The sequence below is a fragment of the Ictalurus furcatus genome, chromosome 17, assembly GCF_023375685.1.
Source record: "Ictalurus furcatus strain D&B chromosome 17, Billie_1.0, whole genome shotgun sequence".
Lineage (NCBI taxonomy): Eukaryota > Metazoa > Chordata > Actinopteri > Siluriformes > Ictaluridae > Ictalurus > Ictalurus furcatus.
Window position 1 is genome coordinate 18,827,380 of NC_071271.1, and position 23,711 is coordinate 18,851,090.

Genomic DNA, 23,711 nt, shown 5'->3' on the forward strand with positions numbered 1-23,711 from the left:
GCCATGTGTGATTTTGGTATATTACACTGTTTTGGTATATTTCACTGTTTACTTTAATTTGATTGGTCAATGCCGTTTACCTCAGACTACTTCATATTTCTGTGCAGAGTATTTTCGCAATTACTGTAACCTAAAACGTGATTAGTTTTGATGAATAAAGCCAAAAATGATGTTAAAGTGGTGGCAGAGCCTAGATTTATTGCAGGCACAATGTACAACAGCCTTAATTTAAGAACAGAATTACAATACAGTAATAGCATAACTAGCTACCTAGCATAAATTGTCTTTTGTGTCGAGTAATCAGCTCTCATAAACATTTTAGAAACAGTCAACAGAAGAACATATTAATATTGCATGTATTCCTTTGTCCACAACTGACAAAATTACAATTATTAGCTGTTGCTAATAACTGTCAGTCAGCATTGGCTAGTTCACACAGGCTATAATTTAGCTAAGGTAGGCCTATAATTTTAGTGTTTTCTACAACAGTTAAATGATTACATACTGCAGTATAACAGTGTAAGACCTCTACATGATTGTTATGTTCATTACTCATTTTCCAGGTTGAATTTTGTGAAAATAAAATGACCACGTTGCATTACAGGATGCAGTACTCTATGAAGGTTGCTTTGGCCATGTATTTAGAAACAGGCCTAAGTAATACACTATCCAAGTATCTTTCATGTACTGAAAACAATTACGCTATTCACATACTGCATACAGGTTTTAACCTGAGTATAAAGCATAGTATGCCAGTTCATACAGAGACAATTTCTCAGTTTGGCAGAATTCCTCATGGGTTGTAGATGTAATTGGATATAATTATGCCACCATTTTCATCACATATAATTGCAGGATGTTGATGAAGATAACACTGGAACATGCTGATGGACAGAGGATAAAGCCACATGGACAAAAGCAGCCGTTGTGTAAGTTACATCATAATCATCTGTGAGTTTGTAAAACTGAATTATGATATACACTATATGGCCAAAGGTTTGTGGACACCTGACTATCACACCCATATATGGTCCTTCCGTAAACTGTTGCCACAAGTTGGAAGCACACAGTTTTATTGAATGTCTTTGTATGCTGTAGCACAATTTCCGTTCACTTAATCCAAACCTGTTACAGCATGACAATGCCCCTGTGCACAAAGTGAGCTCCATAAAGACATGGCTTGTTAAGGTTGGTTAACGCTTTTTTAACCTTAGCAGTTTTACAAAGCGCTTTACACGGTGTCTCATTCATCCATTCACACACACTCACAGAGCTGCCATGCAAGGCGCTAGCTTGCCATCGGGAGCAACTTAAGGTTCAGTGTCTTGCCCAAGAACACTTCGGCATGTGGAGTCACGTGTGCCGGGAATCAAACCGCCAACCCTATGATTAGTGGACAATCCACTCTACCACCTGATCCACAGCCGCCCCAGGTTGGTGTGGAAGATCTCAAGTGCACATAGCCCTGACCTCAACCCCACTGAACACCTTTGGGACGAATTAAGGTCTCCTCACCCAACATCAGTGGCTGACCTCACTAAAGCTCTTGATGCTGAATGGACACAAATCCCCACAGCCACGTACCAAAATATAGAGGAAAGCCTTCCCAGAAGAGTGGAGGTAATTATTATAGCAAAGGGGGAATAATCTGGATGTTCAACAAGCACATATGGGTGTGATGGTGGTCAGGGGTACACAAACCTTTGGCCATATAGTGTACATGCTTTAGGGAGTAGTCATATTTAACATCAGGGGTTCATTCACATTCATCTTGGTGATGTGTGAATGAATTCGCCTTAATTTCCTTAATGTTCGCATTTTTGGTCCATAGCAAAACTTAAGTTTGGTGAGCTATGACCTGCAAATTTGTGTGATGCCTTTAAGTTTACATTCCATTTACAGCATTAATGTATGTTAAATTAGTCCTATAAATGGCTTTTAAAAAAAGTTTGTGAACCTAAAGATTTGTCACTTGCCATCTAAGGGTGCATTCAAATATTTATAACTGTAACTAAACTGCAAAGTAAGTAAGGAATAATTGACGACAGGCTGTTGATTTATTATAAAAATAATGCACAGTCGAGGCGTTAATGGCTGTGCATTATTTTTTATAACAATTCATCCAACCGAGATCAATTATTCCGCTTATACCACAGTTACCACACCTCCAGACATTGTTCAGGTGTTTTATTTCAAGACATGCGTCAGGTTTTTTTCTTTAAAAAGCTCTTGTGCGTGGAACTAATTTATTACGCATCCCATCTCAAGCCTCCGTTGCTCTGTTGCTAAATCCAAAAGGCTTGAGCCATTGACATGCAGTTATTGCAGAGAGAGAGAGAGAGAGAGAGAGAGAGAGAGAGAGAGAGAGAGAGAGAGAACGTTCACAGGGTTTTTTTTTGTTTCATGCTGATACTACAAAAATTCAAACTTTCCATCTGTATCAGAACTATGTGTCTGTGTCAGATCACATAACAGTGGGGTTGCCCTGGCAACATGAACAACCAGCAACAGTGGTGAAAAAAAAAAGGGTGGGATGCATGAAAATGCATGTATGAAGATTTGGAAATGTCTATATGGAAATGATTGCAGGTCAATTAGTTACAAAGTAAACAGAGCATGTCTTGCCTGATCAGCTACATATGGAGTAATGGGATAAATGTTTTCGATTTTATTTTATTTCGCTCCATATTCACTATAGTGCACTATTTGGGATGACACCATTTTACAGTGTTGTCTGATTTCTCAGTATACAAATTGCGTTCTCTGAATGGTGCACTCTGTTATTACCCACAGTGCATTGCAAATCCAGTGCACCACTGATGTTCTTACACTACTTTTGTAGTATACAATGCACAGAGATTTATTTCAGCTCAAAATGTACTGGTCAGGATGGACAGCTTCATATTTACATAAACACTTCAGTGGAACATTTAATACACACACACACACACAAATCACTTTAAATACTTCTGTATTTTTGTGGTTTTAGGTTGCTAATTAGGTTGGTAATTTGTCTTGTCCAAATTGTTTATCTAACGGCGGGTCACATGTGTTTCTGGTCACGTGTCTTTGCTTTGTCTCCTTTGCTACTGCCCACTAAATAGTGCTCTATATAGAAGTTCATCGTTCACATAGTACTATATAAACTACAGAACATTGTATATAGTAAATAAAGAATGTGATTGAGGGACTAGCACTGTCTGACTGTTCTAAAACGATCCAAACACAGAATAAACTATCAAGATTATGATGTATGGATGGAGGGACAGTGAGCAGAAGAGTAAGATGGGAGCAATTCAGGTATTTATAACTGAAGGTTTTGGACTGAAGATGCGCTCTCATAGGAAGCCAGTATAACAGATATAATGTCACCAACAACAGATCTGAAATCTTCTTGTGAACAGCATGAAATATTCATTCTCTTGTTGCCATGTTGCAGATGCACACGGTTAGCGCAAGAGTATCTCACATAGCAAACAAACACAAACGCAGCTGAGTACTAGGACTGGATGCTCACATCTGGAGTGGTTTCAAACTGCCCCGCTTCCTGCACCATACAAACACACGGTGCTTTGTATATCTGGAAATCCTGCAGAGGAGGGTTTCTGGGGTTATGCTGTTGTACGTGTTTATTGCACTGATCCTTTGCGTCCAGCTCTGTGTACGTGTATGTCATGGTGTCTATGCTCATGAATGAACCAGGGCTAAAATTGAACCAGGGCTACACGATATGATAATGTGATATTGCAAGACAAACTGAAAACACTGCAAAAGCCTTCCCTTCCCCTGTCTCCTCTGATAAAGCTGTGTAAGCATTGAGCTGGATTTGAGGAAAAGGATCAGCGCTCAGCAGTTCCATTTTAGCGGCGGGTGGAGCTAAATTCAGGGCCAGAAAATTCTAAAGCTAGAAACGAAGAACTTTGTGCAATGCGCTGTATCACAATATTGTGAATCAGAGTTATTCTATGGTTTCTATAAAATGTAATGAGTATTAGAGGTCTAGAAAAACTTATAGATGGCACCTTTAACGTAAACACCTTTTTATTTTTTATCTTTTTTTCTTAAATACTAACAAGTTAGTTAAATACTAACAAGGTCTTTGTAAAATTGTCGTTGCACGTTTGCATGTGTATATTCCGACTTCAAGTGCGGCAAAACTAATGAAACAATCCTGATACAATATTTTCGCCATTTCATCAACCCATAAACTGACCCCATCTGGATAAAAGATCTCTTGCCACATTGGTATGAAGCAAAACAATTACATTTATGAAACAAAAAACAACTTTAAAATAATATCCGGTCTTTCTCAAACTCACGGTCAGGTCATAAAACACAAAGTGCTACAACTTTTAAAACCAGGCCTCTTTGCGAACACCTTTTCTGCAGGGAGTTGGAGCTGTACTTCTGCACAGGGTTTAAAGCATGAAGTAATTTCCTGTAGTGAGTCCCTCATCACACCGATGCAGCTGTGAGATCAAACTGCGTGTAGCAAAACAGGCCAGAGTATACAGCAAGATCAAAATGTTCACCTGCTTTAATATAATCAGTTACTTAAAACTAAAACAATTTAAAAAATTTTATTTTCAAGATTCTCTGTACTACATCATTCTTGATATGCCTCAAACAACTATAACAAATGAACTTCTTTAAGAATTAGATACAAATTTATATCAGTGTCATTTATTTAACAAGCCTTTTTTTCCCTTGTATTATATAAAGTCATTCTTGTAGAAAGAATGGGTTTATATGTACTTATGAATGTACGTGTTGATCGGGGTTCGGACCGTATTACAGAAATTTTTTAACATTTCAGGCACATTGGTCCCTGCGAGAAACCACTTTTTCTTTGTCTCATTTTCGAATTAGTGTTCAAACCTGTACAATTTATGAAAATGTTTAATGTCGTTCAGGGGAGAGTTAAAAAAAAGAAAGAAAAAGAGAAAGTGGCACACACAGGAAGTGCTGTAATAACTGCGGCTCTATTGCAAAGCTGGGACCTTTACAAGTGATAAAATTAAATTGCATAATAATTTAATAAAATGTCGTGGTTTTGCCTAGTAACCACTGCACATATATGCAAAGTAAAAGGTCAACATAATGATGTGGTCGATCTGGAGCTCTCGGTTTCTCACATCTTCCTGTAGGAACGAGCCAAAAAATGCAGCTAAACCTCCAAGTCTGGAACTCCAAGTCCTGATATCAACACTTTATTTTTAAATCTTAAGTTTGACACTGGATAAAAGCAGATTCATGACCAGTAACCATCATTTCTGCTATGTATTTGTGTAATGTATTTCTGAAGAAGAAGTAATGTATTAAGTTCCGGAAAACTTATGTTGTCTGACCGCTTGTCAGATAACATAAGTTTCCCTACAATGTGCATGTAGGGAAAAGCCAGAATAGCACTGCAAAATGGTAGGTGCTCACCAACGGTAGGTGGCAAAATGGCCACACATCTAAGCATCATGATGAAACAAAAAATGAGTACTGAGGAGGGAACAAGACTGTTGGTAGAAGTCACTCCATCAGAGTATTCCTGTAGTGAGGGTGAATTCCGTGATAAAGATTATGTGGAAGATCAGGAGTTATGGAAATCCAGGAAGATGAAAGTAATGCAGAATAGGGCATTGATGTACATTTATGGAATTTGGCAGACGCCCTTATCCAGAGCAACTTATATTGAAGAGAATTGTATGGCAGTGGGAAAATAACATCAAGATGCTGTGCAGCACCAAGAAGGATCTCCACTGCATGAAACAGACATGCACTGAGTGCAATGTATATTTGTGTGTCAATCAAACAATGGACTGTTATTATCTGTATAGCAAAAAAAAAAAAATACATGAATTTTAATTGAGGGAAATTAGTATAAACTGAAAAAGTAAATGGTTTAGTGAGCACTTAATGCACAGTGGTTACTAGGAGAAACCACCTCAGAAATGACCTTTGAACTGGACTCTAGAAAATAAACCCGTAACGTAACTCAAAACCAACGTTGTGAAAGATATTCTGTGTGTGCGCTTGAATGGTTAATTCACAACTAGTCTTTTGAACTGCCTCAGTATATCATTTCTTTCTTGCTAGGTCAATATTGTTTGACGGCATGCTGATAACATAAAGGACGCAACCTTCTGTGAAGTGGTCAGACAACATAAGTTTTCCAGAACTTAAAACATTACGTTTTATTCAGAAATAAATTACACAAATACATAGCAGAAATGATGGTTACTGGTCATAAATCTGCTTTTATCCAGTGTCAAACTTAAGATTTAAAAATAAAGTGTTGATAGCAGGACTCGGAGTTCCAGACTTGGAGGTTTAGCTGCATTTTTTGGCTCGTTCCTACAGGAAGATGCGAGAAACCGAGAGCTCCAGATTGACCACATCAGATTGTGAGATCTGCTTTCAGCTGGACAACGTACAACATGGAAATAGAGCAGCTGGTGCAGATTGAAAGAGATTTGTGCAGAGGGACTCTGAATGTGTATGTAGGGCAGAGCTGGAGTGGAGAGGACTGTTTTTGCATTTTCAAAGTGTTTGTGAAGGTAAATGAATGAAAATGCATTAAACAGCGTGGGCTGAGTGTTGAGTGTTCCACTGCTCAGCTCGGCTAGCATGACTCTCTCTTATCAAAGTGACGTGTTCCTCCTGCCATTTTGTCAGAAAAGACTGAAATGTAGTGAAGTTAGATGGAGTTAATGGCTGCCAAGTGGACACACATTACTCTTAAGAATTTTTTCTGCCCTGATCCATTCAACAGAAAGGTCTTGGGGGGAAAAAAACTGGGTTAAAATGAAAAATCTTTTAAACCTGGGCAGCCAGATTTGGAATGTTGGTCAGCTACTGGACAACTACATGCATGATGGATTTATTTAGCCCAAGACATATTGGCTTACTACTATTAGACATTAGCTGCGTGACTAAACGTATCATAGTCTCTCTACTAGATGTGTTTGACTCAGGTATCCTCAGAGGAACAAAACATTATGATCGATATCCAAAGCTTGAGGCTTAAGAGGGCATCTATAATATTTTAACCTGTCCACATGGATACATAACTAACCACTGCTGAGAATATTAACTGCAAATAGTGGAAAATTTCAACCCCCAACCATACGGCAGGGCATATGGAGAATGTGCCAGTTGTGGAAACACAAATATGTCACACGTGTGCATCTCACACAGGGAGGAGGCAGTGAGGGGAGTGAGTCTGGAATCAGAACAGCCCGTCAGTGAGTGTGAGTAATTTCCCCAGGCCCTAATGCAAGCCAGAAATGAAGGCCTGTCCTGAAGTGACCTTAAAACGTGCACAGTGAAATGAATGAGAATAAATGTTGGAAGCTAATCAGGTAGACCACATTGGCAGCTGTAAAGTGGGACGTTGCTGATTTGCGGGATGATAATATGGGGCCGTTCATGCCACAGAGACGCTCGGCTTAGTGACAGCATCCTAAATCATTCTGTGCTGAAACTCGACTTCTTTTCTGAACACGATGACTGGAATCTGTTTGGTCTGAGTCAATTCGTCTTTCTTTCTGTCTTTCTCTATCCCTGCCTCACACTGTCAACTCTATAACAAAAGGGAAGTACATCAGGCGATGTTCTGAGTCACACATTTCTTTCTTATTGCCCACGTTTTGACTGATTTCACCCAAACCAGAGCCCTGTACCATCTTTAAAATGCTTAAGAGGATACAGGCAGCCTGAGAGGCCCAAAACAGCTGGAGTTCAGATGAACCTCTGTGTCATCTGAATCGCTTTGGAAGCACTTTTAATGGAAGAGAATGTCACTACAGCGAAGCTTCAAAATACACACCACTGAACCTGAACATACAGAGTTTAATCTGGAGTGATTCACAGCTTCAGCTACAGGGTGAAACAAATCAGAAGGCTGCAAGGATTTATCCACAAATGACATCTGGGACATCTGTAATAAAATACCTGCATGTCTCCTTGGTGATAAAACTCTCTTATGCGATCAATATCAGATGGGATCTGCAACATTCATTTTCTAAGCATGGCAGTTATAAATAGACTCTTCAAGTGTGGAGTAAACGTAAAAATATCTATAGCAGTAACATGTAAATCTACAGCCACTTCTTTAGCTTAGCGCTGGATCTATGAGTCTAACATAGCTAACACGTAAGAGAAGCTTATAGCTACCGATTTAGCATGTCTAAAGCATCACACTATCTGCACACTGCTTCCTTAAGTTGTTCAGTATCTCAAACAGTTTCTGACCAGGTATGACACACTGCTTTGCTACACTTTCCAGCTCAAGCAATCAACATTATCAACATTGAGGATACATGTTCATTTACATTACCTACAATATGCAGACATGTATTGATTATTTATCAAAGCAAATATTGCAAAATATGACAGCTGATATTGCCAGTGTAGACCAGCATGTCTCCACTGACCTGCACTGGCCTATGAGGTGTTGCTGTATTAAAATAGTTACCAATAGTGGATCTTAAACTAACTAGAAAAATATTAGTAAAAAAATGTTTCAACTTAAGATACCAACATCTATTGGTCTCTTAAGCTGCAGTTGATGGAAAAACTTACCACAAAAAGCTATAAATACTGCGCTAATCTTAAAAATACAGTTGAGGTCATAAGTTTACATATGCCTTGTTAATAATGAAGAAAAAAAAAAAAGGGATCAAAAAAATTTCAGTCCTGCCCTGAATAAACTATTTCACATAACAGATGTTTACATATAGTCCACAAGACACAATAATAACTGAATTTACATGTTGATCATCCAGGTAACAACACACAGTATTAAGAATTAAGGGTATGTAAACTTTTGAACTGGTTCATTTGTGTAAATTAAGTTATTACTGTGTCTTGTGGACTATATGTAAAGTGTCGTGTGAAATAGCTTATTCAGGGCAGTACTAAATAAAATAATAAAACAAAACAAAATGCAAATTTTTATGATCCTTCTTTTTTTTTTTAATGTTAACATTTAGCAAATTTTGCAAGGTGTATGTATACTTATGACCTCAACTATAAGTTTATAGGAGCTTTAAAAGGCAAACCAGCGATGTACATACAGACCAGATCATGCCAAATGCCATGGATTTATCAAAACACGCACAAAAAAAACAAACCCATCTCTGGAATCTCCGTTTGGTCAGAATGTTCACCGAACACATCAGACATGATGGTTTATTCATATACTGCAGGATTCAGTGATGTCAACAATGTCAAAATGACTAACACTCAGAACACTGCGTAGTACATATGATTACAAAAATAACAGCGCACAAAATCTGCACGTTAAATCAAGCACAATCAATAAATAATGACACCATTCTGAAAGCTTTACCCGAGTGGTTCCGTACAAATGCTTCATTAATAACACATTTTATTCAACGTTCATAAGCTGTTGTCACTGTGATTCCTACCATATGCTCCTCCAACTCACTCCAAGCTCTTTTCTACAAAGCTCAACTCTTGTTAGCAGCAAAGACTTCAATTCCCAAACAAGAGCCAGAGGTCTTTAACGGAACGTTTCGATGATGACAATGAAATTTCCTCTGAGCACATATGTAGTCAATCAACAAAGACACATCTGGTGTTTGACGTTTGCTTTTGTGGATCTATGAGACGAACACAGCCAGGACATAAGCGTAGCTTATACCTACGGTATGACACTTGCCTCAAACTGCTTTGTTGGGTTGCACAGTAGTATCTCAAACAGATTTGTTTATATGTTTTCTGATCCTGTATGTCTATAGAAATGGACAAAATGACTTTGCAGAGCTAAACTCAGCAGTGGCAGCCATCTTGATGAAAATGTTTCCTACCCCACAACATAGTTTAGTGTCACTCAAGAGCTCACTATTGACCAATAGAAATCTTAAATCTTTGCTAACACCTTTTCTGCAGGGAGTTGGAGCTGTACTTCTGCACAGGGTTTAAAGCATGAGTTCATTTCCTGTAGCGTGTCCCTCATCACATTCAAGCAACTGTGAGATCAAACCACTTTTAACAAACACTGCCTAGTCAATAGTAAAATCAAAGCATATCCACGTGCTTTAATTTCATGTTATTAAAAAACAGAACAATTATATTGCTTTCAGTAAGATTATTCTGTGTACTACAACATCATTGACTAATCAGTGACTGAAATAGAATTAAAAATGATTTTTTTTTCAGGCCCCACAAGATCTGGACAGAAAAAAAGTCTTTTGTGATTACTCAAAACCTCAACACAGTCTGAGGTGAGGTGAGTGTGTGATGATTGAGATATAATGCTGTACTGGTACCTAAATGTCACTTACTTGTTAGTGCCTTGTTACTTGTTACAGTTTCACTACAAAACTGTTGATCATGAACAGATTTGGGATTAGGTGAAACTGTATAGGTTTAAAATTTGGACTACTTTAAGGTCACTCAAGACACAACAGGCACTCTCATAGCTCAAGTAACAGATTCACGCCAACACTGAATGTCTTCTTTATTTCATGGCTAACAGCTTCCTAAAAGCAGTTTACTCAGCGCTTTGAAAAATTATGCAATACAAGAGAGTATATCCAGTGTTCTGTGAGTCCTGAGTTCTGCATAGTTTGGTGGTTTCCCTGCTCTAACAGGCCTGGTTCAGCTAATCAGTACGGTTAGTAAGTGTTACTTCGACAATTGTGAATGAACCTACAATCTGAAAGTAACAAATACAGTTTATTGTTCATCTAAAACGGCTGAAACGCACTATCAGTGGGTGCCTATCATCCTCTCTCTCTCTCTCTCTCTCTCTCTCTCTCTCAATCTATCTATCTATCCATCTAAACTATACTGCCAAAAGTGTGTGGACACCTGACCATTACTATGATTAACAAGAAGATCTGGTCCACAGTCGGCGTTCAAGTTCATCCCAAAGATGTTCAGTGGGGTTGAGTTCAGGGCTCTGTACAGGCCACTCGAGTTCTTCTACAACAACCTTAGCAAATCATGTCTTTATGGACCTTGCTTTGTGAACAGGGGCACTGTCATGATGGGGCAGGTTTGGACTAGGCCCATTAGTTCCAGTGAAGGGAAATTGTAATGTTACAGAATACAAAGACATTCTAGACAACGGTGTGCTTCCAACCTTGCGGCAACAGTTTGGGGAAGAACCACGTATGGGTGTGATGGTCAGGGGTCCACATACTTTTGGTAATATAGTATTTCTATCTATCTATCCATCCATCCATCCATCTCTCTGTCGCTCTTTCTCACTCAGTGTAACCCTCTACAACCCTCTCTTGTATCTTAATTTGATCTTCTTCCGTGAGTTTCTGTCTCATTGTATCTAGGGTTCTACAGCACATGTAAAAATACTGTGGCATATAAAGGAAGAAATTCTGTCTGTATCTCACTCGCTGTCTCCATATCTCCCTATGTCCTTGTCTGTCTATCTTTCTTTCTTTCTGTTCTTCATTCTCTTTGTCTCTTCTATTCATTTCTCTTTCTGTCTCTCCCTAACCCTGTCTCTCTCTCTTTCTGCTCAAGTCTCATGATTCTGTCTCTCCTCTTCTTTTCTCTTTCTCACTGGTTTGGTTAGTGTGGCCTCGGAATCTTTAACCAAGCTGTGAAAAGTGTGCATAAGGAAGTAAGCACGCCACTCCATTGATCAAGCTGAACAATCCAGACGGGTGCAGAACAGAGCTGGTTTCCTCTTTTATCCGGCACTTCCCCTAAATCAGCAAACAATCCTCTGGACAAGCTGCTACCAAACAGAGGAAGGAAACACGCTCTTCTCATCATGCCGAACCCCGCATGACATAAACCCCTCCATGCTTCTAAGCCTAAAGAGTTGGACAGATGTGGCAGTGTTCTCACATTCCTGCAGAATCAATTTGAACGCCATTTAGTACGGAATTTAACGCACACCATCCAAGTGAAATGGATTTAGTGTAGAGTGTATGGTGCAGGTGAAGACTGGGTTATACTGGTTATATATAGACCAGTGATTCTCAAAGTGTAGTCCAGGGACCCCCAGGTCTCTGTGAAGTATAGGCAGGCAGTCAGTGATTTTGGGGTCCACCAATTTAACTGTATGTATTAATGAGTTTTATAGCCATTAGCCAATTTGACCACTCACTTAAATGTATGAGTTTAATCCAAAACTCAATAGCACAAAAATTAGTAGGACTTTAAATAATGCCAATCTGAAACTTTTTTTCCTGAAAAAACCTTGGCTCCAATAAATAGTCAGAATATTATTGTACACATTTAAATAATTACCATAATATTTGAATAGTTAGATCATGTTCATAAATTAAATCAGTTCTGATGGAGTAATCTTTTGGGGGAATTTCTGGATTCATTACTGCAAAAAGTTTGAGTATAACCCCTGATATAGAAAATGTAGTATATTAACTTTGTGATTCTGAGTAGTGATGTTTGTGGTGGCACGGTGGCTTCATGGTCCGATCCTGAGTATCTGAGCATGTTTTCCACATGTCTGGATTCTTCAGTTCCCTCTCACTTCCAAAAAACATGCGGGTAGGTGGATTGGCTATGTTAAATTGCCCCTATGTGTCAGTGAATGTCTGAATGTGTGTGTGTGGTGCCCTGCATCCCACACAGGGTGTGTTCCTGCTTCTTACCCAGTATTCCCTGGATAATTCACCACAACCCTGACCAGGATAAAGCAGCTACTGATGAATGAATGAATGAATGAATGAATGAATGCATGCATGAATGCATCTATTTTTGTACCATCTGTTTAAATATTCCTCATAAAAGTCTTTAATATTTTGTACATGTTGAACAAACATTTCTGAATATGGCCTTTGTCAAAGTTTTGTTATTAAAACTGAAAAACACATCAAAGGATTATGATGATATTTTGCCATATGGTCTAGTAGCACATGGTGTCCAAATAACAAACTGGAGGGAAAGTAATCAACGTTAGCTGACCAACACATTTCTATTATTTTCTTTCTAAGAAATTTATGATTAACCTAAAAGCTCCACATCCTCTCTGGAGTCCTTCAGGACAGACTGCACTGTATGGATACTGAAACCTCATGACTGTCCTGTCCAGGAGTCCCATTCAGATCATTAAAAGCCAAAAGATGAATTACATTTCATGGTAGACAGAATGCAGAAAGCACCTAAACCACCCAAACATAGTTACTCAGTGTAAAGCAGAATATAAGAGCAACATTTTCCTCGTGATGCTCAGTTACAAAGTTTAGATATCTCATGAAACACTGCCTACCTCTGATGTAGTTACATTTAGTTTCGTCTAAAAGGCTGGAGGAAGACACTCCCATGGTGAAGAACCCTTTCTCAGTCTGTATCCGTTATTCCCGTTAACTCGGTGTCAGTCACAAACTCCAGCACGTCTTCACTGTCAAGAGAAACAACCAACGCTGACGCGTGAGTCACGGACGAGTCGGATCTTCATAAACGACTCATTTAAGCGAATCGATTCCCTAGTGCTTCATAAGCGGCATTGACTCACTTTCTTTAAAATATTTACACGTTTCTCAAACTGTAGCGCCGCCTGCTCATCCTTTTCAGCAGTGACCCTCACACACAGTCTGCCAACACTGAGCTTCATTCATGAATTATGTAACTAATTTACGAAGGATATTAGGCCAAGTAGTAGGAGAAATAGTCATAGCAGCAGCAGTAGAAGGAGAATTGTCATTATTTATTTGTTTATGTAGCCTATTTATTTACATTTGGCGCTTGAAAGATTCATAATAAATGTATTCAGTCCTAAAGTGTTATTATCCTCCAAGCTTGTAGTTTACAAATGTGTAAGAAAATTCATTGAAATATATATATATATATATATATATATATATATATATATATATATATATATATATATATATATATTAGAAATAATAAAAGCTAATATGCACTAGAACAACTGTGGTCCCATATTGACGGAATTAAATGTGGATTAGGTCAAATTCGTGTTTATTTAATTATTTATTTGCAAGTTTAAGTGTCTAACAATTAAGATTCCGCCCCAGGATCTTAGGTAGCCCGTATACAGTGCGTCTGTGGCAGTAACTACTGCAGCATTCGATTCAGGACATTGCTGTGGAAAAGTATTTGCCCCATTTGCCTGATTTCTTCTGGTTTTGTGTATATTTCATACTAAATAGTTCTTCAAACGAAATCTCCTTTAGGATTTTCTGGTAGAGAGCAGAATTCATTTTGGAAAGTTGGCCAGGTCCTGAAGCAGCCAAGCATCCCCATGCCATCACATTTCCACCACCATGCTTGACTGTATGCATGATGTTCTTTTTGTGGAATTCGTTGTTTGGTTTACTCCAGATGTAATGGGACCCCTGTCTTCCAAACAGTTCCACTTTTGACTCATCAATTCAAAGAACATTCTCCCAAAAGGTTTGAGGATAATCAAGGTGACGAGGCTTAATGTTCTTATGGGTTAGCAGTGGTTTTCACCTCGTCACTCTTCCATGGATGCCATTTTTGCCCAGTGACTTATATAGTGGAGTCATGAACAGGGACCTTTATTGATGCAAGAGAGGCCTGTAGGTCCTTTGAATACTTTTTTCACAGCACTGTACATACTGATCAGTATCTACATCTACTACTACTACATCCACCATGTTGGCATTATCATGTGACCTACGACATCATAATAATCACAAAAATGTAACTGTTTTTGTTGTTTAAACCTTCAACAAGTTATCAGTTTACTCAGGTGTTGTTAAACAAGTATGGTATAACCAAAAGGAACAATGTTTAATATCTCTAGCTCTCATGTTTAAAAAGAGCTGACGCGCTGCCTTCCACCATTTTGGATTCTGACAGCTCTTCCATGCCAGTCCCACTGCATTATGGGATAGCGCAGTGTCCATTGGTTCCATACTGCAGAATCTCGGTGGAAGCAGTAGGTCATCCGGGAATTTCTCTTCTACTGTTTTATTAATACTCAGAATTTGGACATACTACTCCTTTGGTGTGCTGCTTTTCGCCTACTGTGTAGTAGTAGTAGGGATATTCGGCTGCAGCTGTGGTGACACAAACACAAACAAGCATTCCAAATAGGTTTTTATCAGCAACTTAATAAACTTTTGTTAAGGCCAAGGGTTAAACCACAGTTTCTTTTTTCATTTTAAAAATGAAAAAAGATGATTGTCATTGTAGCCATGGTGCAGCCCTAACAGGTTGTTATTGTTGTTGTTGTTGTTGATATTACTGTTTTTGTTTTTCTTCATAGTGTTGTTGTTCTCATTGTTGTTCTTGATCTTGTTGTTGTTGGGTAATTCAGGTACTAAAAGAATATTTTTGCTGATGAAATACAAGTTAAGGGTTGAAAAAATATATTGTATGTAGCCTACTTAGGCCAATAATATTTATACACATAAAATTTCTGCTCAGATCCTGAGCACATAGTTTACCTACCTGTCTTTTAAAAAGAATCTGAAAAAGATTAGTGTGATTTTTTTTAAGCAACTGTCCCGTTTTCCTACATTCGCATTACTACATTTCCCACAATCCTTTGCGGGGTCGTCATAAAATCCGCCATATTGAGATTTTCAGAACGCGCAGGCGAAAGGAACAGTATCCACAACACAGAAAAGGGTAAGTGTGTAAACAAGCTCTATTTACGCTTTATTTACACGCTCGTTGGTGGTTATTAAGACTTCGCCGTAAACACTCAGTGTATAAGATGATTTAGCGGCTGAGAATGATGTAATCTGACCCGCAGAATGATGTTTATGTTGCTAATTAAAGCTACATCCTTAGCTGCGTTAGCCAGACGCTTCGCCGCCGTCGCTCCTTAACTGCGATTATTCTTGACAGCGCGAGACAAAACGATATCACACCCGCATTTTCACTCTCATTTAAAACGTTTCTGCACTTTTACAATGAGTTCATGGGTTAAAGCAGACGTTCACAGGGCATGTTTTTCTGCTTTGTTATTCCACCCTACGTATTTGCTAACACAAAGAGTTGAGAAGCTTCTCTAGCTAATATTAGCTGTGGACAGTTTTTCTTTCTTTCCGTGATTCCCACAATAATACTTAGCACATTGTAAACGTCTTGCTTTAGTACATCTGAATAAACACGATCCAGTATTATTATATGATCTCAAACTGGGTGTTGGAGTGTAGGAAAGCACTCAAATGTGCCGTGCAAGAGGATAAAGTGGGCAGATTGTGGGAAACACTGGCCTGTTTGACTGCATGGCTGGATCATGTTTTACTTTCCTGTTTAACTTTAGCTCTAGTTAGTCATCTAACATGCAAATCAAACTCCATCATCAAGTGAGGTGATGGATTCAAGCAAAAAAAAAGTGGAATTGTGTGAGCCAGTTTACTTGGTAAACACTGCAGGTACTTGACAGGTGTTCAGAATGAATGTCATTATTGATTTCAGTCTAGATTTGTTGGAAGGATTATTACATGTATGTGGCTGAAGACGGACCAGTATGAGTCTCAGCGTTTAAAACATGAATCTAATGAATGCTCCTTCTGTTCACTCGGTCATAGAGGTGATTCGTGTCTACATCAGCGCCGAGCAATGACTCAGACAGTGCAGACTAACGGGGTTCAACCCCTCAGCAAGACCTGGGAGCTCAGCCTCTATGAGTTACAGAGAACGCCACAGGTAAGTGTAAGGGTGCCAAAACGTTATATCATACTGCCCAATAACATAATAACACTTAATACTAGGTGCTTTCAGTACCGCTGTCTCCTTGATCGTGATTTACCATTCGGAAAAAATAGTTTGCCTTTTGGACCTTGGGGATTTTGTTTTCTGTAAGACATAACGATTATATAAGAATATTTTAAACCAAACCTACAGTTGTCAATGGGATTAAATATAATATCCAAATAAATCCTTAACTAATGAGTTAATAATACAGGGTGTCCCAAAAGTGTCCATATATTGGGGACTATGTTTGCAGCACCATGTCGGTTGTGCCTTCGTCAGTGGATGTTCCTGGACGTCTACTTCTTGGTTGGTCCGCAACACTTCCAGGGTTTTTGAATTTGTGAATAAGTTTGGCAACAGCGTCGTGTGTGATGTGCTCACCACGTTTGCTGTTAAAGTCCATCGCAACATTGCGACAGCTTCCCAATCCAACCACAAGAATCATTTTAATACGTTTCAATAACTTCTTTAGTCAAAGGCATTCTTAAAGGCTATCTACCTATCTATCTATATACATACACACACACACACACACACACACATATATATATATATATATATATATATATATATATATATATATATAAAAGTCAATTTTGGAAGACATTTTGCTAAAGTGTTAATTTCCCCTATGTATGAGACTTTTGAGACAACCCTGTAATGTAATCATATTTGATTTGGGAGCTGCGAAGGGAAAATTAAGACGTTCTCGGCTTTTCTGTCAGTGTGCAAGCTAAGAAACGCAAACTAGAACGGAAATGTTTGAAAAAGCTGATGATCAGCAATACGACTAACAGTACACTAGTGCGTTGTCTCAGTACTCAGTCATTGTCTAAGGCTCCTGGTGTTAATCTCTTTGGCTGCTGTTCTTCTTCAATCAGGAGGCCATCACAGATGGTCTGGAGATTGCTGTGTCCCCTCGTAGCCTACACAGTGAGCTGATGTGCCCCATCTGCCTGGACATGCTGAAGAACACCATGACCACCAAGGAGTGCCTGCACCGCTTCTGTGCAGACTGCATCATCACAGCGCTCAGATCTGGGTCAGTCACACACTGTTTCCAAAACAGCACCCTTCTTACTGCTCTGTAGATTGTTACCGATACACACACACACACACACACACACACACACCCCGTGTATATTTATATGCATATACATTGCATTTCTTTAACTCAGTGCTGTAGATTATAAGAGGCATTCACAATTAGAACATATAAAACCAACAAACCAAAAAATCCAACAACTATGAAAAGGTCAGGTTAAAGAAGGCGTAAAAATATAGCTATAGACACAGCAGTGTGTACAGTAAAGTCAACTGGGTGTGTTATGGACAGTCTTGTACCTCCTTTTGCGTTCTTATAAGCACTTAGGGAATATAGCCCAAAGTCATACTCGGCATGATACAGAAAGAAGCAGTTAAAATATGACTGTAAAAAGCATAGAAATGATTAAGCAGACGCACATATGACCTGGAAATCAGGGAGGGGGTGGGGGAACAAAATGTAATCATTTTTAAATAGACTTAATTTGCATGTGTTGGTGGTTTTTGATGCGTAAGCCCATGAATGAATTTAAAATGATCCCGATTATCGCAACAGCAGACAGTTCTGTGTCTTTCAGTACAAGTCTAATGAGTAACCCGTCATCTTGTTTTGTGCAGGAATAAAGAGTGTCCGACGTGCAGGAAGAAGCTGGTGTCGAAGCGCTCGCTCCGTCCTGACCCGAACTTTGATGCCCTGATCAGCAAGATCTACCCGAGCAGAGACGAGTACGAGGCGCACCAGGAGCGAGTGCTGGCTCGCATCAGCAAACACAACAACCAGCAGGCTCTGAGCCACAGCATCGAGGAGGGCCTCAAGATCCAGGCCCTGAACAGGTCACTACACACTCCATTATTATATATGTGTATTAAAAATATCGAACATCTGGAGTTTTGGTTAAACCGTATAGTTCACAAGTTTTCACACTTCGGTGTGGCCAAAAAAAAAAAATGGCCAGCTCATTATTCTCCATGCTTTACCCCCACCATGATTTCTGTATATGCCTCTTTATTTATAATTACTCAGTTTTGCATCAACATTTGTAGTCCCACCCTTTCTCACATGCTCCTTATGTTAAACGTGTCTAAAGAAGTAGAAAATGAACCAAAGGCATCAATGTCACTCTTCTTCAGGCTACACAAGTTCATACCTCACACCCACTGGCCTGGTTTCCTAATGATTCCAGGAAAATGCAATTCAATTCCAGCATGCGGATAATCCAGCTGGATAATGAGGAACTGCTTGGCAAGCAAGTCTTTGAAAGTTCTGGGATCTCATGCTGTATGATGCCTGCATTCAATTAAAAAGACTACACTATTACATAGACAGATAGATAGATAGATAGATAGATAGATAGATACAGTTTTGATATTATTTTCTTAGACCTACAAGCTTAATCATTAATCTCACTTATTTCATTAATATACTACTTGACAATTGTGCTAAAACAGCTGAATTGCAAAAAAAACAAACAACAGAAACCCCAAATCAATAAAAAATAAATGAACCAGCCAACAACACTAATCAAGAGAATCTGACATTTTTAAATAGTCTTAAACATGACAGATGAGCGTTATTGCATCACAAATATCCAAGCCCTTCGTGCTCCAGTATCCAAATACAGACTGGGACACAACATAGAGATAAAAGCCGTTCTAGTTTGCATAATCGTGGCTTTTTTTAAAAAATGAGGGTGTAAAGTTAGCTGTGCTTCTGTGACATTTTCTATTGTCTAATCAAATTTTTTGTGGATCTGCCAATATCTGTTCTTCCAGACTGCAGCGAGGGAAGAAGCACCAGATCGAGAATGGCAGCGGGGCAGAAGACAACGGCGACAGCTCGCACTGCAGTAATGCCTCTGTCCACAGTAACCAGGAGGCAGGACCCAGCATCAAACGCACCAAGACCTCAGACGACTCGGGCCTGGACATGGACAACACCACAGAGAACGGAGGAGGGGACACAGCTCTGGATGGAGCCAGCGAGATCGAGCTCGTCTTCAGGCCTCATCCTACTCTCATGGAGAAGGAGGACGCTGCCCAAACCAGGTGCTGTTTGCATTTTATTTTCCATTTCAGTCAACTTGGAACAATACTAAAGTCTCTACTACTAATTTTCATTTTAACAGTCATAAAGAGGTTATGGCCAGATCATTTTGAACCTGAGAGAGTAGCAAGGTGAAATTAAACTGTCTGGTCTTTGTAAATTTGAGACAAAACAGAGATGTTGGTGTCCCCATCTAGTATTTCCACCATCACCTGTGCACACACACCTGCAATGAGGAACTATTTCCTTTGATATTGTTTCATTTGACCTTCAGTGATGCGAATCAGTCAGCGTTAGACTTCTGTAAAGCTGCTTTATAAAATAACATTTTATTCAATTGAATCAAATGCTAATCTAATCTCTAGAATACATTATATGGACAACAAGTATGTGGACAACTGTTGCCCCAAAGTTGGAAGCACACAGTTGTATAGGATGTCTTTGTATGCTGTAGCATTACAGTTTCCCTTCACTGGAGTTAGGAGGCACAAACCTGTTCAAGTATGATAATACCCCTGTGCACAAAATCCAGCTCTATAAAGACAAGGTTAGTGTGGAGGAACTTGAGTGGCCTGCTCAGAGCCTTGACCTCAACCCCACTGATTACCTTTGGGATAAATTGTAAATCCCTGGCTTCTCTCCTGACATCAGTAATGCTTTTGTGGCTAGATGAGCAAATCCCCATTCAACCCCTCATGCAAAACCACATTCCATAATCTAGTGGAGAGTCTTCCCTGAAGCGTGGAGTTTGTTAGAACAGCAATGGGGCACAAACTATCTGGAGCAGGATGTTCAGAATGCACATCAGGCAGGTATCCACATATTTTTAGCTATATAGTGTCAACAAGTTGGTCAACCTTTGGACCTTTGTTCAGCATTAAAACTATTGATCTTTGAGGGTTAATAAAGACATTTTTGCATGCTATTAGGTACATTAAGACTTCGGGCAACGCAACAGTTGATCACCTCTCAAAATACCTGGCCGTGAGACTCGCCCTGGAGGAACTGCGCAAGAACGGAGAGGCCAGTCCTATCAATGTAGAGGCTGCCAGCGAGAAACAGTACACCATCTACATTCCCACAGCCAACAACCAGTTCACAGTGAGTGATTTAACATTGAACATGTACAGGTTTCAGTCCCACTACAGTGTTGCAAGATATTTAAATCAAAGTTCAACCGACTGATCCACTATATAAGCGTGTCGTGTCTTTCTCTGTCTCAGGTCCTCAATGGATCCTTCTCCCTGGAGCTGGTGAGCGAGAAATACTGGAAGGTTAACAAACCCATGGAGCTGTACTTTGCTCCTACAAAGGAGCACAAATGAATCCGGCAGGATGTGAGGCTCTAGGATGGACTGATGGATGTTCTTTTGCTCTCTCTCCTCCTTTCTCTCTCTATCTTTCTCTTGGCGTGGAGCCCTTGCTCCTTAACAACTGTGGCTGCTTTTTTAAAATCGCTTTTTTTGTAGGAAAACAGGCCCAGGGGATTATAGATATTGGGGGAGGGGAGACTTTGGGAGACATACTGGTATTTGATACTCTTTTCTTTTTCCCCTTTAAGTTGACACGGTCAGTTTATAGTGTCCCATACCGAGCAGCAGTCTGTTATGGACAGGAGTCTGATGCAGCCTACACTAAGGTTCATCTCTAATAATACAATCACAACACCATGTAAACGTGTGTTTTCATAGTGATTGTTTGGCTTTGGGGAAAACTTAACCATCTATGGCAGCCAATGGCAATATCCTCTCACCTTAGTGTAAACCAGTGAGATCTCCCAAGCTGTGAGAGATCATAAGTGCATTTTAATGACCAATCGCTCTGCTTCTATAAGCATTTACAAAAGCTGACTTGCCTTTTTTTTTGCCACTGTGTTGAGGTTAATATGAAGACTCAATTTGGTCTGCACTGTCCATGTCACATTACACATCGACATTATATTACTACTGTATATTTTCAGCTGGCTGTACTGACCTCTTGACTTTGTACATATGACATCACTTCACAATAAGGCATCTTGGAAACCGGTCACAGTAAGCAACCATCTACTCGCAATACATCAGTAGCCGTCAGTTGTACACCGAAATGGAGCAGAGTTTTGATATAGGCGTCTTTCATAAAAGCAACACCGTTCATGACAAACCTTTCAGAGCATGAAGTATTTTTAGTTGGACACCATTTGCATAAGTATGGGTTCATGTTGATGTTTTCGGGGAAAAGATGTAAACCACATTTGTTTGGAAAATAAAAGACAGTATGCAAGTGCTGCAATGAAAGCTTTTGTAGATGTGATTTCGGTAATATGATTCGCATAGTATTACTTTATTATTCTGTCATTAATAACTCAATTATATTATATTAGTCAACTCTTTATTAGCTGTTAGTTACTTACTGCATATGTAGTGGATCAGCAAAGACATGTTTGATGTCCAAAGTTTGCTTTATTAGAGCTAACCTAATGGAAAGCTATAGCTACCAGATTAGCATTGTGTCTCAGTGTTTCGCGTTTGACTCCATAATACCATTTGCACATAAAGAGTTTCATAAAATAGTAAATGTTATCCTATGAATCATATCTTGACATACATTTTCACTTTCAAAGTTCGTGTCAGACCTCATACTTGAATCCTATACCAACAGACCTTTTGTGCGAGTTTTGCTGAGGAAGAAAGAGATGTCCACTTCAAAATGGTAATGTTTTTGCAGGAGTTCAAAAGTAATCCAATTCCGAGGAAAAACACAGACTTGAGAACACTCAATGGTATGTGGAGATGGGACTAGAAACATCAGTGCAACATCATAAACACAAATGAAGAGTGGGGATTTTGATTGCTTGTTGCCAGTACTGTTTTCCTGACCGCTTTGATGAGGACTCTGCACTCTTGCGGTGTGTATTGTCAGAACACAGAGTGTCGTGGGACGAGGGGTAGGTGTGGTGGGGGTGGACCAGCAGAAATTATTTCAGGAGTGCTTATTAGGAACACAATGCGCCGGTTCCACCCCTGGCAAGTTTCCGCCAAGTGCCTAAGCCAGAACTTGTGTGGACTGGAAATGCTGCATTTACAGCAGAAGTTGTTCGGTTAGAGCCACAGAAACTGCATGAAAGTGTATGAGGCTGAAACACTGCATTAGTATCACATCAGACTAGATTGGGAAATTTCTGATTCTGCACATGAACACAGGACATAAATTTGCTCATGTTATGCTTTGCATAAACATCAGAAGCAGGAGGCTTGGTTACCGGGATGGTGTCAGTATCCGGAATTGGCTGATATTGAGCTCTGATATTGAGATCATATCCAAAAGTGTCCAAAAATAAAAGGGTTAATCTGTGCTTCTCTAGTATCTGGGATCAATGCCTGAAATGTGACTGATTTGCTGACCAACAGTCTCATTAGCTTTTATTTCAAACTTGCTCTTCACTCATGCAGCAGCCTTTCCAGAGTTGGCTTTCCTCCTCACAGCTGCCTGCTGCGTCGAGGTCCAATTCCAGCATGACAGACAAAACACTATTTTTGTGCTCTGGACATTTTATTTTAATCTCAGCCCAGCTTTTTATTCAAACATTAACAGATTAACTTGTGGCTGAGTTTAGAGATGCCTTTTAACTGAATACATACACCAGCGATGTAATTCCCACTGCAACCAAGTCTAAATCAGCTTAGAACAACTACCTCAACGTGTGAGATCAGAAGTTATGGGAGACTTTGCTTTGTTTAGTACAGAAGAAAAACAACCTGATAATGATGTTTAAATATTAAAAACTACACAAAGAGATTAACCTCAAATGTGACTGAAGTAAATCAGCAGACAAAGTACATATCACACGTACATTAGTGGAAATTGGTTTAATCAGTACAACAAAACCTATGGATACTGCTTTAGTCCTTGAACTAGGGGCTGAAGGTGGCACCAGGGGGCCAACCTGGATATAAGAATGTATAGTACACCTGTCCAGAAACTTGTTTTA

The 23,711-nt window shown here is 39.4% G+C and overlaps 2 protein-coding genes across 2 annotated transcripts in view; one reads left to right on the plus strand and one right to left on the minus strand.

Moving 5' to 3' along the window:
* Positions 1-13,403, minus strand: part of niban1b (niban apoptosis regulator 1b) — a 34,191-nt gene extending 20,788 nt beyond the window's left edge. The window contains exon 1 of the mRNA XM_053646835.1: positions 13,223-13,403. Within this exon, the coding sequence (XP_053502810.1) occupies positions 13,223-13,277 (55 nt within the window). The 5' untranslated portion in view covers positions 13,278-13,403. The remainder of the gene's footprint in view (positions 1-13,222) is intronic.
* A 2,090-nt stretch (positions 13,404-15,493) lies between these two features.
* On the plus strand, positions 15,494-22,020 carry rnf2 (ring finger protein 2). The gene is made up of 7 exons (XM_053646320.1): positions 15,494-15,576; positions 16,488-16,605; positions 17,535-17,695; positions 18,316-18,531; positions 19,471-19,743; positions 20,671-20,842; positions 20,965-22,020. Exons 2-7 carry the CDS (start codon positions 16,519-16,521, stop codon positions 21,064-21,066), a joined length of 1,011 nt encoding a protein of 336 aa, XP_053502295.1. The 5' UTR covers positions 15,494-15,576; positions 16,488-16,518; the 3' UTR covers positions 21,067-22,020.
* Positions 22,021-23,711: the final 1,691 nt, after the last annotated feature.

Bases quoted from the DNA above. Each gene is read 5' to 3' on its own strand.
- rnf2 (XM_053646320.1), top strand. From the start codon at position 16,519: ATGACTCAGACAGTGCAGACTAACGGGGTTCAACCCCTCAGCAAGACC. The intron at 19,744-20,670 runs GTGCTGTTTGCA...GCATGCTATTAG, and splicing joins GAGGACGCTGCCCAAACCAG to GTACATTAAGACTTCGGGCA. The intron at 20,843-20,964 runs GTGAGTGATTTA...TCTCTGTCTCAG, and splicing joins CAGCCAACAACCAGTTCACA to GTCCTCAATGGATCCTTCTC.